Source organism: Microtus oregoni, unplaced genomic scaffold, assembly GCF_018167655.1.
Source record: "Microtus oregoni isolate MIOR12 unplaced genomic scaffold, Mior012 000023F_ref0000262, whole genome shotgun sequence".
NCBI classification, from domain to species: Eukaryota; Metazoa; Chordata; class Mammalia; order Rodentia; family Cricetidae; genus Microtus; species Microtus oregoni.
The window spans coordinates 33,249,690-33,269,470 of NW_024543082.1; the positions used below are offsets into that span (position 1 = coordinate 33,249,690).

Sequence of the window (19,781 nt, forward strand, 5' to 3'; positions counted from 1 at the left end):
GCCTGGGAGACGGGAGCATAGCGTTTCTGAGCTCACTTCCTCTTCCTCCCAGCATTCTGTTTTGTTTACTCCTCCCACCTATGTTCTAAGCTATGAGGCCAAGCAGTTTGTTTATTACTTAACAAATGAAATCAACAGATTGATATATGACACTCCCACATCACTAAATGTAATGGCGTAAACGACAACGTGGGGCTATTTTGCCCCTGACTCAAGCGCACAGCCCGCTAGCTAACACAGCACGCTCCTGGGTGCTGTTTTTTAGTTCGTGACTTGGGCCCCAGTGCCGAGTCGAGACACACTCGGCCACACAGGCCCATTCTGCCTGCCTTGGCTAAGTTTGCAGTGGAACCCCACTGCCTGAATTAGCAGAAGCTCAAGTACCTGTGGTTTGCAACAGATGAGCTTAGCTGGCACAGGGAATGACAACAGGACCGTCACATGTAGGCAACACCAAGCAAATGTTTCCCATACAGAAGAGTTACTGTTTCTACAAAAGTTACTACAGGCAATATAACATGCTCAGAAACGCAGTGGTCAGTCTCAACTACTGTAATAATCCGACCATGGAAAAGAAGATGTCGATGTTGGCCTACAGAACTGAGATGAAAATAAAAGTGTATTTGGACTGTGACAAAGTAGATATAACAAGAGTAACAGAAAAGAGTCAAGACTAATTCTAAGTCTCTTGGTTATTAGATAGATGAAACCAATATAAATGTAAGAAAACGGGCAGGCGAGTTCAGCCGTATTTCTTTAAGGGGCTTTTGGTTATCTGTACAGAATCCATGTGGAAGTAAGTATGCATGTCTAGTTCAGGATGGCTGAGGTTCCCAATTATATCATATCACTTGTGAAGATACTAAATACGTAAGCCAATGGATTTTGAAAAGTTTTAACAAATACAATACTCATCTTAAACAAGAAGAGGTAAAACTAAAAATGTCTCAAGTGAGAAAGGTAGGGAGAGCTGGGAGACGTGGTAACATGGCCAGAAACCTGATGCTTTCTCCTCCAAGGCTTTATGCAGAGAGCCAGGCAGTTAGGTATGCTGTGTATCAGGAACACCGAGAGGGACCTGTGCTATTGGTCTTGTATGGCAGGTTTGTGAGCAGAGCAGTGTTTTGCTATTTCAAGCACAAAACTAATGGCAATAGTCCAGGCTATTAAATATGGTATTCCTTTTAGCCAGTCTAGGACACCCTCTTCTAAAAACAAACAGCATTAAGAGCCTTGTACTACACTAAGTGTCCTGACACATGGCAGCACTACAAGGTCAGAACTCAAAAACAAAGGGCACGAAGCCAGAAAACTCATACTTAACAACGTATAGACTCTGACGCTAAGAGAAAGGGAAACAAAGCAATAACTGCAGGAGGTCACATAGATGAAAGATGGGAAGCCTAAGTTAACTTAGACTCTAGTATTAAAATTTTTAGGTAAAACAGAATCACACAGACCAAATCAGTTCATTACAATGATGAAGAAAGCCCAAGAGAAGCTAAGTAAATGAGCTGCTATCCCATTTCTTCCCACCCTGGTGTCTAAGCTCCACCCACATGCTGCTGTCCAATTCTGCCTCTCCACATCTGCAGTCTCCCTGAGACTGTCCCTGTCCCACAGACTTCACAGAGGAAGGATCAAAGGCTGAGACCTTAGTTGAGGTACTCAGTATTCTTCCTATTTCTTCTTAATAAAAGACTCTAAATTGTTCTCTATCCCACTCCGCAGAAAACACAAACATTTAAACCACACCCACCACTACTTTTGTCAATAAGTATTAAAGTAAGGTAGGTCCCCAATCCGTAACACCAGAGACTACAGACCTAACTGTGCTCACATACCCATTATGTCGAAGAACTCATCCAGAGCGCTGTGCAAGGCGGGGAACTTGTCTCTGTGTTCTTCCAGCAGCCAGATCAAACAGCGGGCTTCCTGCACTGAGTCGGGCTCGCAGAAGTAATCCAGCTGCTTTCCTTCTATAGAGCCCAGTTTGGGGCCGTATTTCTCATCCCAGAGGAAAGTCATGATGCTGAAATCAAGTTCCTTGAGAGATGCTCCGTATCGAGTAAAGAACGGTCCTGTGGCATCTAAGCCTGAAACAAAATACAGTCCAAATCACAGAAGTCAAATCTTCAGCAGAACCCCCAATCATTACATCCTCTGGAAGCAGCTCTATTTACAGTCTGCATACTTTTCAGTGACAATATTCAAATACTTGATAAACTCGTTAAACTATGGTACATTTCACAAACAAGACCTAACACAGAGATAGCCATAACAATTCTTCAGTAGATGAGTGATGGAGGAAGGTCAGTGGTTAAAAAGTAAAGAAACTGCTTGGCCCTCATAGGTTAAAACATAGGTGGGAGGAGTAAATTGAACAGAATGCTGGGAGGAAGAGGAAGTGAGCTCAGAGGCCATGCTTCCCTCTCCCGGGTAGACGCGATGAAGCTCCGACCCAGGATGGACATAGGCTAGAATCTTCCCGGTAAGTGCACCTTGGGGTGCTACACACATTATTAGAAATGGGCTAGTCCAGGTGCCAGAGTTAGCCAAGAAGAGGCTAGTTATAATGGGCCAAGCAGTGTTTAAAAGAATCCAGTTTCCGTGTTGTTATTTTGGGGCATAAGCTAGCCAAGCGGCCAGGAGCCGGGCTGTGGGAAGAAGCCCGCAGCTCCCCACAACAGATGAGGACAATGAGCCAGGCAGTTCTATGATGACACTAAATTCCCTTAAAAATATCATTTTCACTAATTCTTGACTTTTATTTCTAAGTGAACTGCCAAGATTTTACAATGTTTTCCTATATATATTCCATACCACCAAGATGTATAATATGCAAATCTTCCCAAATGCCTTGAAAAGAACTATGTTGGTCAGACTCCTCCAACACCTCCAAGACTTATTTCTCATCTTCCAAAACATCATGGCTCCTCGTTCTCTTCCTCCAAGCCTGAAAACTCCACATCAGTGACAAGGAAGCCCACTCCTCACAAATGCTTCCAAAAAGCAGAACAAAGTGAGCTCAGCTTCCCTGCACACCTCAAGGGCACCCTTGGCATAGGCCTAGGTGTCAAGTCAGCAAGATATCATTTGTAAAATTATTTTGGTGGCTGATTCCTCTAGACAAAACACATAGGTCACAGAAGGCATGGGGTATGAGAATTCGCCATCTTTAAACAAAAGGACCCACACCTTCAATAAAGGTTTAACTGCCAGTGAGCTGCACACATTCCCTATCTATATTCTGACAGCGACAACTTGTGTGCTCTGCAGGTGAATGCAAGCAGACAACATCACCACACAATGCTAATTTTCTCTCTCTTGCAAACTATTTCTCCCTCCATCCTTTTTAAAATGATCAAATAAATTGACTTCCAAATTAAACATATATAAGTGATTCCACTGCATGGACTTTTGTGAGAAAGAAGTAAAATTCAATGAACTAAAAATTATTTACTTTGTAAGCGAATGTGTTTTAATCCAGGTTAGAATAAAAGCTTAAGCTTACTTTAGAACTTAAAACTATGTGCATATTGTAGTCGCATTTCCCTTCTCTTTTAATAAATACAGCTTGCCTGAAGATCAGAAAAGTAAAACAGCTACACTGGCCAACTTTACAGACCAGGCAGCAATGACAAACACTTTTAATCCCAGTAGCCACACTAGATTGCTAGAGAAACCAGGGGGAGTGGTGCAGGCCCTTAATCCCAGAACTAGAGAGGACTATAAAATGGCAGGAGGCAGCTCTCAGTCAGTCTCATTCTGAGATTCCTGGAGGCAGGATCACCATTTTGGACTGAGGTTGGTAAGAGTGGTAAGTTGCTTTGCTTTTCAGATCTTCAGGGTGAACCCCAATTTTTCTCTAAGTTTTTATTAACCGAGCTTCAGTACAGACTCACTGTTTTCAGAACAAACACGAACTACATGAGAAGGACTTGAAATTTTCTGCTAGTGAAGAACTGCAAGTCCCAAATAAAACATAGACAACGAAGAGTAGTGCTGGCCCTCTAACCTCTGGAGCATAGCCCAGGTGAGACTACTTCTCCGACTCTCCTCTACAGCAAATAATGTAAGCAGTAACTTTTTAATTTGCTTATCTGATTAGCACCAGTGATAATCATTATTTAAGAGCAATTTTCTGGGACAAAAACCCAACAAGGCCCCTAAGGAAATCTGTGTTCAGATTCCAGCTCCGCCAAGCTGCAGTCACCACACACCATCAGCTCTCTGCAGAGGCCAGGCAGGCTCCACCCAAACTGATCGGAGAGACCCTGCTCTCTGTTCTGAGGGTCCCCGTCCTCAATCAACAGCTGCTAACCGATCATGTATTGTGCCTGGCCAGCCGCCACCCTAACCCTGCCCTCATAAGGCCAAGAGCATCTTCACCCAGTGTTAAACCTTGGCATCTACAGTCCTTGCGTGGCCTCTGCAAAGGGCCTGCACTGACGAAAGTTTCCCCAGCCTTTCCTTCTCCCAGTCCAATCGGCAAAGTCACGACGGAGTGAAAGCAGGTGAATTCACAATAGGCAAGTACACTCCCCGGATTTCTCCACAATTAGCCCCATCTACTTATTGCTGCTGTTAAGCCTTTTCCCATGGAATCTGAATTTTTTTTGTTTCTCAGCACAGAAGCTGAAGTGAAGCCTCTGTACAGACAGCAGGGTGCACAGTAAGTAAACTGCACACATTTCCATCGCTTCTGACTTAGCGCACACGTTCACAAACAGCTCACATTTAATTAAGCCTGCCTTTCCCATTCTCTTCATCTAAAACAATGTATTACAACCTGTCTACAGTATAACCTGAAACCACCTGACAATGTACTCGTGCATTTAAAACACTGTTAATGAAGACAGCAGAGTGAAAGGGCTCACAGGCCTGCACTTACCCTTCCTGCTACACAACAGCACTCTAGAATGTAAAGGTACATACCGAAGCTATTCAGTCTCTGGATCCAGGGAGCCAATTTGGGGTCTACTTCTTTCAGCTCACTCAAAACATGCAAAAATATTCGCGTCTTCACTCTGTTCTTTTCTTCAACCAAGTGACTGATAACATAGTCTACTGCTTCACTGAGAAAATTTTTGCTAGAAAAACATGTTGTGTAGTCTTCTGTGCTCAGAACCTTCCAAGAAAGCAGCTCTTTGAGAAGTGTGGAAGTATTCAATATACCAGACTTAATCTTCTCAGCGTTCTGCTTGATGCACTGCAGGATTCTGTCATCAAGAAACTGACAACTCTTAACAGCATCCACGGTTCCTAAGAGAACAGAGGGTAGAGAATAAGCAGGACTAATCTGCAATTGCACAATCAAGCAAGCACACCACGCAGCATGCACAGTAACTGACATAGAGCACAGTGTTGCTGGTCTTTGTTTCTACAGACAGGAACATGAATGCAATCCCCACTACCACAAACTATGCAGTCAGTTTTCCTGCATCTGGGGAATCAGAGGGATCAACACATCCAGCGGCAATGGATAAGCCTTGCCCGGGAAAACCAACTTTATGATTATGATGTCTTCCCTGCCAGGTAAGGTCTGATTTCTGTTTCTACTGAAATCAACTCAGGAAACTTTAAATATGGAATATACAATTTAATAGTACCCCTGAAAAGGCAGGAAAGTTCAAATTAAGTCGAAAATTCAGAGAATAAAAAGGTACTTTGATGGTTGAGGCAGGAGGACCACAAGTTCAAGGCCCACGCTGCCTGAGATCTGCATCAGTGGCTAAGGCCAAACTAAGCAATGGTGTCAAAGTGCCTCAAATAAAGACAAGGCAGAGGGCTCTGGGCACTGAGCTTGCTAGGACCTGGGTTCAAGTCACAGACCCAGGCTCCCAGAGCAAATACTTTACAATCTTCTTTTCACATCACGTATGTTACAGCATTTAAAACATAATTTTCTCTAAGATAAGCTTTCTTCTCTCAAGTATTCTAACCCAGCCTCACCAACTACACTTCAGATTCAATAGTCTGGAAGAAGCACACAGTTAGTACACTGCTGGAAAAAATTCAGCACAAAAGATAATTTTCCAAATCTCCAAATACCAGGTAGATGAAAAATCAAGCAGCACGGAAACTATTTCGTTTGAGGAATAAACAATAGAAAATGGGGGAACACTTTCTCAACTTGAAACTGAAAATAAGTGTGTGAGCTATTCCCAGGACAGGAAAATCGTTTGAAACATTTATGCTCTGCTCAGCAGTGAGAACATGAGCATCAACTAAATGGTCAAACTGCCAGACTCTGGTGTAATAAACCGACTCTCACATTATTCCACATCAATACTAACTCCGTTCCGGATGCTGGACCTTAGATCCACTTAGCACAACTGACAGGTCCTGGTCACATGTGACCCTAGAGAGGTGGTCTGCCTGGAGCAGTTCCCTGGGGTTTTGCTTCAGAGCACTCCACACCAACATACTTGTCCCACAGTAACAGAGGCTGCATTTAGGGTCAGTATTAACATACTAACAAAAATCTGGTTTGGGGATATTAAAATACTAACTAAAAGCAGTATTCGACTCAGTAAAAATATGAAGAACATTCCTATTCTATTTTGAGACAGGCAGACACTATTTCTATGACCTGCACGTCTGAGTACCTTCTGGCTCTTCGGTTTTGGGTGGGTTGCTTTCTCTTAAGTCCTCTTCCTTTCTTTCTTGTGCTAACTTTTTGGCCTCTTGTTTTTGGATCTTCCTCTTCACTTTTTTGTCTTCTTTCAGTCGTAACTTCTCTAGGCTGAGAGACATTTACAATCAGCAACCATTTATCTCTGATAAACTCAGTAAGCTAGTTTCCCCTGTCTAGCGTAGAGACATTCTCCAACCATAAGGTTAAGATTTTTTCTTAAATTAGAACCTGTCCTACAATTTCTGCTCAATACAAAATTTGTAAGACCAATTCAGTCAGAATGAGGAAGCTATTTTATAAACACAAGCACATCAATCTAAGGATGCAATAAATAATACCACGTGGATGCTGTGTCCAGGTGTACGGCTGACTGTGTGGTCAGTACACCACGTGGATGCTGTGTCCAGGTGTACAGATGACTGTGTGGTCAGTACACCAGTGGATGCTGTGTCCAGGTGTACAGATAACTGTGTGGTCAGTACACCACGTGGATGCTGTGCCCAGGTGTACAGATGACTGTGTGGTCAGTACACCACGTGGATGCTGTGTCCAGGTGTACAGATAACTGTGTGGTCAGTACACCACGTGGATGCTGTGTCCAGGTGTACAGATAACTGTGTGGTCAGTACACCACGTGGATGCTGTGTCCAGGTGTACAGATAACTGTGTGGTCAGTACACCACGTGGATGCTGTGCCCAGGTGTACAGATGACTGTGTGGTCAGTACACCACGTGGATGCTGTGTCCAGGTACACAGATAACTGTGTGGTCAGTACACCACGTGGATGCTGTGTCCAGGTGTACGGCTGACTGTGTGGTCAGTACACCACGTGGATGCTGTGTCCAGGTACACAGAAAACTGTGTGGTCAGTACACCACGTGGATGCTGTGCCCAGGTACACAGATAACTGTGTGGTCAGTACACCATGTGGATGCTGTGTCCAGGTGTACGGCTGACTGTGTGGTCAGTACACCACGTGGATGCTGTGCCCAGGTGTACAGTTAACTGTGTGGTCAGTACACCACGTGGATGCTGTGCCCAGGTGTACAGTTAACTGTGTGGTCAGTACACCACGTGGATGCTGTGCCCAGGTGTACAGTTAACTGTGTGGTCAGTACACCACGTGGATGCTGTGTCCAGGTACACAGTTAATTGTGTGGTCAGTACACCACGTGGATGCTGTGCCAGGTACACAGATAACTGTGTGGTCAGTACACAACGTGGATGCTGTGTCCAGGGACACGAACGACTGTGTGATCAATACAAAAAGAATAAACAGTCCGTAAGATCACTTGTGTAAGTTCTCATTTAAAGTCATATCTTACAATAAACCAACAAAGCCCTAGACCTAAAATGTAAGAATTTGGTGGATGTGGTACTGTGAAATAGTTCCAACAAATAATTCTGCTCAACTTTGTTTTTCTTGGTCACAAATGATACAACCAAAAGAGAGAAAAATAAGTTTTTAGAATAAAACCAAGTAGCAGGCCCAGAATGAAAAGAAAGAAGGACTGGGATGATTTGGTCTGAGCAAAGATGTAGAGAGGCAAAACACTGAGAATTTCAAGGTAAGAACTAGATATTGGTTCAAAATGTTTGCTGAAGAGATGAAATTTTTTTTTAAGGCTTTTGAATTAAAGCTAAAACAACCAAGGATGAATATACCATTTTTACCAAAGTGCCAAATCTGTTAACAAACATTAAATCACAATGTAAAATGTCATAATTTTAACCATAAATCAGTAACAATTTTCATTCAAGTTTCATTAGTATTTAACCATTCTAGGTTAGTCTAATACTTTTTAGTTTTAAATATGTATTAAATATTTTAATATTTATTTTTTAGTATGCACAACTTTAAAAAAAACAGCATAATTTAGATAACTTGCATTTAATATAATTATTTTACCTGACATCATAAAAGTGAAAAGTCTTACCTAGAACATTTCTGCTTCAGAATAGGTCTTGAAGGAGCCTTTTCTTTTACGATCTTGTGTTCAAACTTTAAATAAAACAAAGACAACCCAACTTTTCTCACACTGTCATGACGTAAAGCCCCGAAGCACAAGGAGCAAGAGTCTCAGAAGCACACGGCCAAGCTCAACCTACAGCAGCTCTGGTCTCCCACCCCACAACCGCCCCGAAAGCTCTAGTGAGTAATACCCAAAAGGAACCAGAGACACTTTAAGAAGTTTTAAAAAATCATAAAAAGGAGAAAAGCTAATATATAATAAATGTTATTACAACCTCTCAATGCTGTTACTCCCAGATTGCTAAATTCAAAATAATCTAAGGTACTCCCGTCTGCTCCCCCAATGGTCACATCCTCACCAATACCCAAAAGTTTAAGAGAAAAAAAAAATCAACAAAGAGCAAAAACAACAGAACTGAAACGTAAACCCACCCTCCCTGTAAGCATCAGTGATGAAGAACACCTCACTGCAATGCACACGCAACCCCTGCACACTACATAACTCCACACATTGTATCAGCTTATGAAGTCTTTTCTTTGTTACTTACTTCACATTTAACTTGACCACCACTGCTAAAGATGATAATCTTGGAAATGATTCCCTCACAGTCAGGCGTGAGACAAATTCCTTGTAGAAAATCCTTTTGATTTAAAAGAGAAAGGTGATATCCACAGTGGATAAACCAAGATACATGCAGTGTCACAACCCCAGGACAGTGTGCACCTTCTTCAGCAAGTCCTAACAACCCTTCTGAGTATGGTCAAAGCAAAGTGCGCTCACATGACCTGAGCCATGGCTAAGCAGTAGCTCGGTCCTTTCCCTTCTGACACAGGAACACGTCCCAGGAAAGGCCACTCTTCAACGTGCTTTCAGAAACAGAGGAGGCACACAGACCAGAGCTGCCACCCCTCAGCCCGATCAACAACTGGAAACTTTAAAGCACTTAATCCAGAGACAGAGTTGTCAGTGAACTGCAAAGATCTGTGTTTACAAGCACTACAAGGAGCCGGGCAACCAGAGAACATACGATGGTCAGGAAGAGAGCAGGAGAGACCCCATGGCAAGTTCTGCCTCACAGCCCTCTCTCCGGGTGTATTACAATGTGCTTCTACCTAACCTGACTAACTCCTACTGCTAAGTTATGACACAACCCCTCTTCCCCAAAAGAAAACAGTTCCTTTGGCTAATTCCATACAGACCATAAGTATATTTTATGGATGCAAATTAGACTGTAATATTACCCCTTCTTTCAGAATGTTCTTGATAATTAGAAGGCCCACCCTGAAGAGAAATAACATATATTTTAAGTTGGTTTCTTAAAATTTTGGTAGAAAGTAGACGTTTTGAGACTTTGAATGTTCATCAATACTTTCTGGTGACTAACTGGACAGTCTCTGGAGAATAATACTGTAGAGCATAACTTAAAATATGGACATTAAAACCAAACCTTAAAACGTTTACTTTTGCTAATAATGAGGAAAATGCTAAACTTAAGTAATTGCCCATACAGTCACAAAACATGAACACACTGCTTTCCTGCCTTGTTACTACCATGTATAAAGCATTATAATTCTGGCTATCGGCCCAGGAAGAAATATGCATTTGGTAAAAACTTTTTAAAATCGATGTCCAGAGTGGGGGAAAAAGATCAATGCACAAGCACAATGCAAAAATCTAACCTCATGCCTTACCTTGTCAATTTTGTCATTAAACGTTGTTGTTTTTAACTTTTTCCAGCAGTTCATGTGAAATTCTACCTTACAGTACTGACAACAGCTGATTCGTATAAAACCCTGGAGTAAAACAAAAAACAACAAAAAATATACTTTTAAAACACATCTGTACCAACACATGCATGATAGCATACACTGAGATAATTAGAGATCTTATATTCACCCTAACTAGGAATACTACTTCCCTATGGAGAGATATTCTTCTATAGCACTGGAGAACTTGGCATCTTCACTTCTACAGCAGGAAGATGCACTATCCTTCCGATACAGCAAGTGTTGGAGAAACATTTCTTCTGACCTACTAACTAGAGGCAGCAGGACAGTGGGCAGTTACTATCTTCTAAAGTAAACCTTTAGCTTCAACATTCAGTGACAGATTTGCCCTAAATTAGGTTTCTAACGAATAATTCAGACATCAATGGCCTTTAAATTCTCATATTAAAATTTTATACATATTTAAAATGCAACAAGTCAGAGGAAATAATCATTTTATTTCCTATGTTTCAGAGAACAAAATGGAGCTAGTTAGCCCGCTTTTTCAGGTCCCCAGCCCACGTCATTTACTTTGGTTACTCTGGGTTTCTATGTAATAAAACAAAAATATAAAAAACTCTAGGGGAATGGGAAGGAAGAAGACATAAAATTGCGCCCAGGCCAGAGAACCTATGAGCCTCTACTCATTGAATCTTTTATGGATTAATTCTGAGGAAGTTTTATAAAACAGCAAGTTTATTACTGACCTTAAAGTCCGGATCAGTCAGATAAATCTGAATTTTGGAATATCCACGGCACTGCTGATAGCAGCAAACAGCATCAGGCACAGGGGGAAACTTGCATTCTTCAACAAACTTCTCCAGCATCGTCTAAAACAAAATGTATGAAAAGTGATAAACACTGCCACAACCACTAATATCAACAAAAATGCTGGAGAGTTCAAGAATTTCTGCTATCATATATGATCTGCCTGAGAACAACCTACAAATGCTTAAGTTTTTTCTTTAAAAAAAAGTTAATATAAGATTGCGGGAAAAATTATTGTGGGTGGGATGAAACACAACAGGGGACCAGGCTTTGTTAGACCATTTGTTAATAGAGAAGTTGTTTGGGCCTATGGCAGGGCAGATTATAGCCAGGCTAGAAGAGATATAGAGAGGGTGTAGGCAGAGTCAGGGGAAACACCATGTAGCTGCTGAAAGAAACAGACGCCCACCAGAACCTTACTGGTAAGCCACAACATCACTGCAACACACAGAGTAATAGAGATGGGTTAATTTAAGATGTAAGGGCTAGCTAAAAATACACTTGAGACACTGGCCAAGCAATGTTGCAATCAATATAGTTTCTGTGTGATTATTCCGGTCTGGGTGGGCAGGAAATGAACGAGCAGTCTGCTACTACAAAATTATCTTTATAATGTCAGTCAACTTTATACTGCTGTAACTGTCAAAGCTCATTTTACAATGTACAGTTCTTAGAAACCTTATTCAAAAATTAAGAGGACTCAGAAGCTAGAGAGAACCTTATGACGACCCTGTGAATACTCTTTCCCGAACTCTGTGCTCCATGGACCATAACAACAATATAAAGAAGTCTAGGGGAATGGGGAGGAAGGGACATCTAGAATCCACACTTCTACCTGGCCCTCTGAACCCCTCTGAACTTGTACTCATTTACCCTGAAGGATTTAGTCCACCACTACGGGAGCCCCCAGAAGATCGTGCAAGGCTTGCAGTGCTGGCTCTTGTGCCTCTACCTCAGCCTTGTACCAAGACAGAGAAACTTAACAAGCTTTGTTCTGTTCTAACTTATGCGCAAGACAATTCACATAAGAGTACAATACTACATTCGAATTTCTCTGTGTGACAGATTCTTGAGCCATTTCCCCCCTTCAGTCTATTTTTTTATATATATTTTTTTCTTTTTCGAGACAGAGTTTCTCTGTAGCTTTGGAGCCTGTCTCGAAACTCACTCTGTAGACCAGGCTGGCCTCCAACTCACAGAAATCCGCCTGCCTCTGCTTCCAGAGTGCTGGGATTAAAGGTGTGCGCCACCACTGCCCGGCCCTTCAGTCTATTTTTATAAAAAATTTTAAATCTGTCTCTGTGTTTTTATGCTATGTGCATGTGTGTATATGTACCACGTGTGTGCCTGGTGCCCAGAGTTTAGACAAGACTATTAGATCCCTGGAACTGGAGTTAAGGGTGGCTGTGAACCATCATCTGGGGCTAGGAACTGAACCTGAGCCCTTCAAAACCAACTAGGCTCTTAGGCAATGGGCATGGCTCCAGACACAATGCTTCAGGCGCTTACGGACTGTGCTGGTGTGAACACCACACAAACTTCTGCAGAGAGCAAGCTTTCCTTTCTCTGGACACACTGAGGCATACGACTGCTAAATCATGCAGCATCTTGTGTCTGACTCTCTGAGGAACTGTCAGGCTATGTTTACAGAACTACAGCATTCTTTTCCTGTACCCTGCTACAGCTGAGTGGAAGCAACCCGGCATGTCACTGGTTTTCATTTTCATTTCCCTGGTGAAATATCTATTAAAGTCCGGTCTTCTTTTTAATTACTCATCTTTTTTATTGACTTTTAAAAGTTAAGTGTGATTTTTAAGATTCACCAAAATCAAGTTCTAAGTGTATACGAGAATTCATACGTAAAGCCCTAGCTCACAAAATCCACATGTGGTTTAGTCTTTTTGGATCCAGGAATGAATCCTTATAGCCTTAGAAATGACATTGATTTCCTGTTTTCTGAGCCAAGTACAATATCAATAACTACAGTGTATTAATAACTACAGTGTAGCAATAACCACAGCATATCAATAACTACAGTATATTAATAACTACAGTGTATCAGTAACTACAGTGTAGCAATAACCAGTGTATCAATAACTACAGTATATTAATAACTACAGTATATCAGTAACTACAGTGTAGCAATAACCACAGCGTATCAATAACTACAGTATATTAATAACTACAGTGTATCAGTAACTACAGTGTAGCAATAACCACAGTGTATCAATAACTACAGTATATTAATAACTACAGTATATCAGTAACTACAGTGTAGCAATAACCACAGAGTATCAATAACTACAGTGTAGCAATGATTACCATAGCGCTAATAAAGTACCAATGCCATACTGATACCTAGGTAAAAAAGTATCACATATTCTTTAAATTCCTTGCTGCTTAGTCTTCTGCTCATCACTTCACCTCTCCAACTCCACCTTCCCCAGTGTAAAACAGGAAAGGTCATGATCCCCATCTCAGGACTGCTTTGGGGACAACCACCAATCAACAGAAGGTGTGAGTCTAGCGCACAGGTGGTCTATCTGCCTTCAGAGCTGTGGGCAGAGCACGGTCACTACGTCCTCTATAACAATGGGCTCCTGCAGCAGAACAAATAGACTTACCTTGATTTTTTCTGGCTTAGATTCTTCAATAATCACATTGCTTGTGGGCCAAGTTAGAACTCCAGGAAGACGATAAACCAAAGTCTTTGCTTTTTCAAAGTGATTAAGAGCTTCAAGAAATCTAAAGCCAGAATTGGGAAGAGTAAACATTAGAGATGTGATGTAATTTTACTCCACAGGAAATCTCACCAAGATCTCAAACCTAGCAGAGACCACATATGATAATTCAACAGACATAAATATTCAACGTAATATATTTTCTTTTTAAAACTTACAACACTGCTGCTACTTCCTGCTGCAGTAATGTAAACAAAGTGCATCTCTGTCCCAGAATCCCTCACACACCTGACCCCGGCCAGACAGTAACTAGAAACTAAAACGACTTTCCATTCTCTGAAAAACCCACAAAGAAGTTGTGGGCACATGCTAAGATAGAGATCAAGAATATCATAAAATTTCCTCTAAAAAGTAAAAGATTTAAGGTGAATTAAGTGTTATAAATGAATAATATTCAATTATCAAGAGTTATTTTTTTCTATTAAAAAAACCTAGAACACCCACCACTCTGACAGCAAGGATCTCAACAGTCTTAAATACTCTACTCCTGTTCCCTCAGGACTACAGCCAGTTTAGGGAGACAAGACTGAAAGACAGGAACTGTGGAGAGAACAGCTGCATGCGAGACTCAGGAGCAAGTGTTCCCACTACAGAAAGGTTTAGAGAGCAGGCTCCTGTGCTCAACCTGCAGACTCTGCAGCTGTTCCTTCTCTCACTCCCTATGTGCTTTGAGGCTACCAGCGCCTTAAGTTAATAACATCCATAATATCATGCTGCACTTAGATAGCAAACAGATCCAGGATCTGGAGAGACACCCGAGCCAAGCATGTGTCACTACCATATGGGGGCGTGAATGAAAATGGCCCCCTTAGGCTCAGAGGGAGTAGCACTACTACAGGGAGGTATGGCATTGTTGAAGGAAGTGTCACTGGGGGTGGGCTCTGAGGTCTCTGATGCTCAGGCCATACCCAGTATGGCATTCTCTTTCTGCCACTTGTAGATCCGGATACAGAACTCTCAGCTCCTGCTGGCATGTCATCATGTTCCCACCATGACAACAAAGGACTAAACCTTACCTATAAGCTGGCCCCAATTAAATGTTCTCCTTTTTAAGAGTTGCCATGGTTAAGGCATCTCTTCGTAGCAATAGAAACCCAAACAAAGATAACCATGAAGACCCAAGTTCAGGATCCCAGCACCCACCTAAATATGCAGTGCAGCAGCACACATCTCTAACAGCAGTGCTGGGGGGAGGATGGGAGTGCAGAGAAAGGCGGAAGCTGGGGCTCACTGCTCAGCCCAGATTCGCTCACACAGCAAGCTCCAGTTCAGTGACAGACTCTCTCAAAAACTCCAGAGCAAGGGCTGGAGAGATGAGTGGCTCAGAGGATAAAGGCATGCAATACCTGGACCCCGTGTAAATGTGGAGGAATGTCCTCTGAGGTGCACAAGGTGTTGTAACACACGGACTGTGCACATACACACAGTAACAACCAATTAAAGAAATATGCTGGAGCTGGGTAAGGTGACACACACTTTAAACTCTAGCACTGGGGACGCAGTGATTTCAAAGCTTGCCTGATTTACAGAGCAAGCTCCATGCCAGCTGGGGCAATACACTGAGACCTTAAACAAAATGTAAAAAACGAGCCAGGCGGCAGTGGCACATGCCTTTAATCCTAGCACTCAGGAGGCAGAGGCAGGTTGATCTCTGTGAGTTCAAGGCCAGCCTGGTCTACAAAAGCCAGTTCCAGGACAGGCTCCGAAGCTACAGAGAAACCCTGTCTTGAAAAAAACCAACCAAACTAAAAACCAAAACCAAACTGAACAAAAAATAGGGCTGGAGAGATAACTTAGTAGCTAAGGACATTTAATGCTCTTGCAGAGAACCAGAAATTGGTTACCAGCATCCACGTGGCAGCTAAAAGCCCTATGTAACTCCAGGGGCAGAGGATCAGGCGCTGCATGCATGCGGTGCACAGAATTACTACAGGGAAAACACACACACACACATAAAACAAAAACAGGTAAATATCCAGGCAAGTGTGGTGGCACACATGTTTAAAACACAGCACTCGAGAAGCAGAGGCAGACTGTTCTCTTTGACTATAAGCCAGCCAAGATTATATAGGGGAGACTGTATTTCAAACCAACAACAGAAAAATAATAGTAATAATAATAATAATGAGGTATAATGATAAAAATAAAGAAGATACCCATAATCAATCTCTAGCTTACATGTGTATACACATATACTCACCAAAAAAACACAACACTTCTGTCCCGCAAATCTCCAAGTATGCACACATATGCTCACCTAAAAACCCCTCAATTCCCCAAAAATCCCTTCTACAAATGAATTAACCATGACAAAGACCGTCAGCCTGCGGTTCATCACGGTTTCCACTCACCTGTTTTTCTTCAGATACACTTTTCCTATTCCACAGTAGGCCAAGCAGTCAAGGCCCTCATTGGGGTAGTGCTCAATGATCCTTCTGAATTGGTTTTCTGCTTCAGACAGCTCCTTTAAGAGAAGCGAGAACCATCACTTACAAGAGAGAAATGCTTAGACTATCTCAAAGCTGATTCTTGTCTAATGCTTAAAAAAAGCCACCTGTGTCAAAAGTTCTTATAAAATTTTACCTTTATATTTCGTTTTCTTATAAATTACATAAATTTCTGATCAACATGGTACCCATGGAAATGCAGAGTAACATTAGAAGTAATCCTGAAGGAAACAGACTACCAGTCAAAAGACATCTAGGGAAATGCATAGGCCAGCTTTCACTACAAACAGGTACGAACTCGTGGTTTAAAACTCACTTGGGCACACCCCTTGGAAGAACTGCCCCTCCAATGACACTGCCATGACACTTTATGCAATGGGAAAAGCACTTGTGCACACTGCACCATGGTGAACACAACAGAACTGGAGTGCCTTCTTATTGTTCTCAACAGGGATCTCTGTGCTTTAGATAACTTTATTTTTGAAAATCCAACAAACACATTTGTAGTTGAGAGAAACAACAGCAAGTATTTGTGACTGAAGAGAGTCGGGATAAATGGGGCTTGGCACGCCAAGAATGCACGCAAGGGAAGCTGCACGCATGCTTCACAAGGAGAGAAGGGACAAGTGTGTGAAGTCATTATGATCAAGACACATTGCACACGTGTATTAGATTCTAAAGAACTAAAATTATGACATCTAACTTTTTGAAAAGAAAAAAGAGGAATACTAGTCTGGTGAAATTTTTTGAATGTGTAAATTTTACTCTACCTTTCTCTTTTAAATTAGTTTCACTATTTTTATAGTCAATCAGAGGCAAAAAAAACCACCCCTATTTCTTCCATTTTGATAAAGCAAAACATGATATTTTACCATGATATAGTTAAAATTACAAAGTCTTGTCTCCAACTACCTACTAGAAAATGTAACCAGACAGACATTCACAGAAGATAATCCAGCTGTCACATCAAAAAAAAAAAAAAAAAAGGAACAAGACCTCAGGTACCACGAACCCTTGGAAGTGAAAAGTGGTAATTTAAGCATGCATATAATGGGAAGCTTAGAACCAAGTTGGCAGGAAGGGCGTATTACATGGGCTTGTTACATTTGAGGTCTCTAAGTAAGCATCCCAGGGAAGCACAGAAGGCATAAGAGCCATGAGACCTCAGGAAGTCACAGTTGAACCTTACATGCAGCTATGGGAAGCCCAACTCAAGCAGCAATCCAACAGTCATGCACTCACCATCCAGACCTAAGGATATCAGCAAGGCCATTCTCATGCTTAATTTTTCTAAGAAGATATCTCACTCCTACATTAGCACGGCCTATATAACCTCCCCATATGCAACGGTAACATGATGTGATCTATGGATAGTCTGGGTACTTTTACTATTACAGACTGCATACTTAAACACTCACAAATAATACAATGCCCTGCTGTTTACACGACTATTCATAACTACAGAATCACAATGATGCCCTTTCCCTGGACATTATGGTTTTGAAATCTGCCTATCTTGATAATGCTAAATTTTCCTAGCAATTGCCAAGTACAGTCTTTTTCTACTAGGAATATAAACAATATTTTCTTTTCTTTTTTGGAGATAAGGTCTTGGTCGAGGCAGGTCTCAAAATTGTGCCTCTCCTGGTTTTTGCCTGTGCTGGAATTAGCTACCACCCTGCCTAGCTACTCCCCCCATCCCCCCCCCAGTCCCAAGCTTTCCTATAAAACAAAGCACTCACAACGTTCAGAAGCAAGACGGAGGGTGCCAAGTCTGGGGTCAAACCAGGCAGATGGTAAGACCTGGTTAATGCCCCACCCCCCAAAACAAAGTTAGACCCAGTATTTCAGTTCTTCAAGAAAGGAATGAGTTAAACAGAAAAACATTTTTAAAATGGCGTCCACAGTCAATGTCACATTTCGGTTATCTCTGCTAAAAGCTTACCTCGGGCCGTCCTATTCCAAGGAGGGAAATAGCAAGTCCATAGACTACCAGTACATAATTAATCATGGCCAGGTTCAATTGCTGTCAACAAAAATGCATCAGTTAATAATCTGAACACAACCTTGTCCATGCTGCATTAGAGTAACTTCTAGCTACAATAAGCATACGACACCTTACCAACAGACAAATGAGTCAGAAACACATTGGCAGAATAAGCGGCCCTGTTTCTGTAACCTCTTCCCACAGACTGTCTCAGAGTGCCATGAGGCACAACTCACTATGGATTAGAAAGGATGCATTCTTTTGCATGTAACAGGGCCTAGAGACAGATAGAGGTTCCTGCCCTTAAAACCTTGCTTAAGAATGGAAGGAGTCAAAATCCTTAACCTGATGGGCAGTGCTCCTAACAGTCATGAACAATGGTCTAGGAAGGAGAGTCACGTGGATCTCACACTAACTGGGAGCACTACCCGCTTCCCACACCGGGAGGAGTCACCTACTGCAGAAAGTAAACTCAGGTCCTCTTCTAAACCCGTCTGAGGAGCACTACTACAGCTATCAGAACTGCAGTCCATTGAACTCACCCTGATTTTCTGAGGATCCAAACCATTTAGCAGCTCTGTAAAGGCCTGGGCTGCGCTGCGGCAGCGATGCTCCAACAAGGCTGTGTACCCATCCTGAATTAAGCTCCTCAGCATTTTCATGATGTTAGCAAAATCCTGGGGGAAAAAAAAAAAAGAAAAAAAAACCCAGTAGTCCAACTCTGTATCTTGTTAGTCTAAAATTTAAGACAGTAAGTTGATCAGAAATGAAGATTTTCAACAAGTTAATTACAATTTCTTTTGTGTGGGTGAGTGCACCTGCCAGGACACACACGGAAGTCAGAGGGCAGCTTGAGGGAGTCATTCCCCACCCACTGAGCTACCCCACTGCCGTGATCCAGAACCTGTCATAATGACAGGCAAACATCCCACTACATCTCAGCAATACATAGACATGCGTCACTGTCCGTGACAAGTGGCTCATTTTAGTGGGTCTTCTTTACTTTCCAGAGCCAGAAGAGTATTTTCAAGTTTCAATAACATGCTAAGACCGAGCCAGCTCCTCCACAAGTGAGTCTTGTAGCTGGGACTAAAATAATTAGCACACACTAGAACAAGCAATCTATGTATTGAACACTCTGGGAGTTTTAACAACTGCCACCCGACCCTGAAACAAATGTTATTTCAGGTTCTAACTCCTCTCACGGTCGACATGAAAACACATCCAAACACAACTATTAGGATGCACGTCAGTAAGTCAGATGCAAGAAAAGACAAAGGGAAAACTAAAATTAAAAGTACCAGTACTCTTATGCCTTTTACTCGGACGATATGTATATGTTATCATTTAAATTTATATTTTAATTGCATAGCAATGGGTTCCACAGAGTGTAGGGGTAAGGTCACATTAAACCAGACACATATAAACCAGTCAGCTTGAGAAAAAACAAGTTTTCTG

The 19,781-nt window shown here is 41.9% G+C and overlaps 1 protein-coding gene and 1 non-coding gene across 6 annotated transcripts in view; both read right to left on the reverse strand.

The window, feature by feature from the left end:
* Ttc3 (tetratricopeptide repeat domain 3) overlaps positions 1-19,781 on the reverse strand; it is a 97,942-nt gene that overhangs the window by 32,984 nt on the left and 45,177 nt on the right. For 4 of the 5 annotated variants that reach the window (XM_041673380.1, XM_041673379.1, XM_041673378.1 and 1 more), the window contains 11 exons: positions 18,866-19,000; positions 18,282-18,362; positions 16,241-16,353; positions 13,773-13,893; positions 11,088-11,210; positions 10,306-10,407; positions 9,162-9,254; positions 8,579-8,643; positions 6,612-6,748; positions 4,939-5,265; positions 1,845-2,096 (listed from right to left, as the gene is read on the reverse strand). In XM_041673380.1, the coding sequence (XP_041529314.1) occupies positions 1,845-2,096; positions 4,939-5,265; positions 6,612-6,748; positions 8,579-8,643; positions 9,162-9,254; positions 10,306-10,407; positions 11,088-11,210; positions 13,773-13,893; positions 16,241-16,353; positions 18,282-18,362; positions 18,866-19,000 (1,549 nt within the window). The remainder of the gene's footprint in view (positions 1-1,844; positions 2,097-4,938; positions 5,266-6,611; positions 6,749-8,578; positions 8,644-9,161; positions 9,255-10,305; positions 10,408-11,087; positions 11,211-13,772; positions 13,894-16,240; positions 16,354-18,281; positions 18,363-18,865; positions 19,001-19,781) is intronic. The other variant, XM_041673377.1, reaches the window with a different exon arrangement.
* On the reverse strand, positions 5,390-5,546 carry LOC121462071. Its single transcript, XR_005976249.1, has one exon. It is a non-coding gene; the product is annotated as a U1 spliceosomal RNA (small nuclear RNA).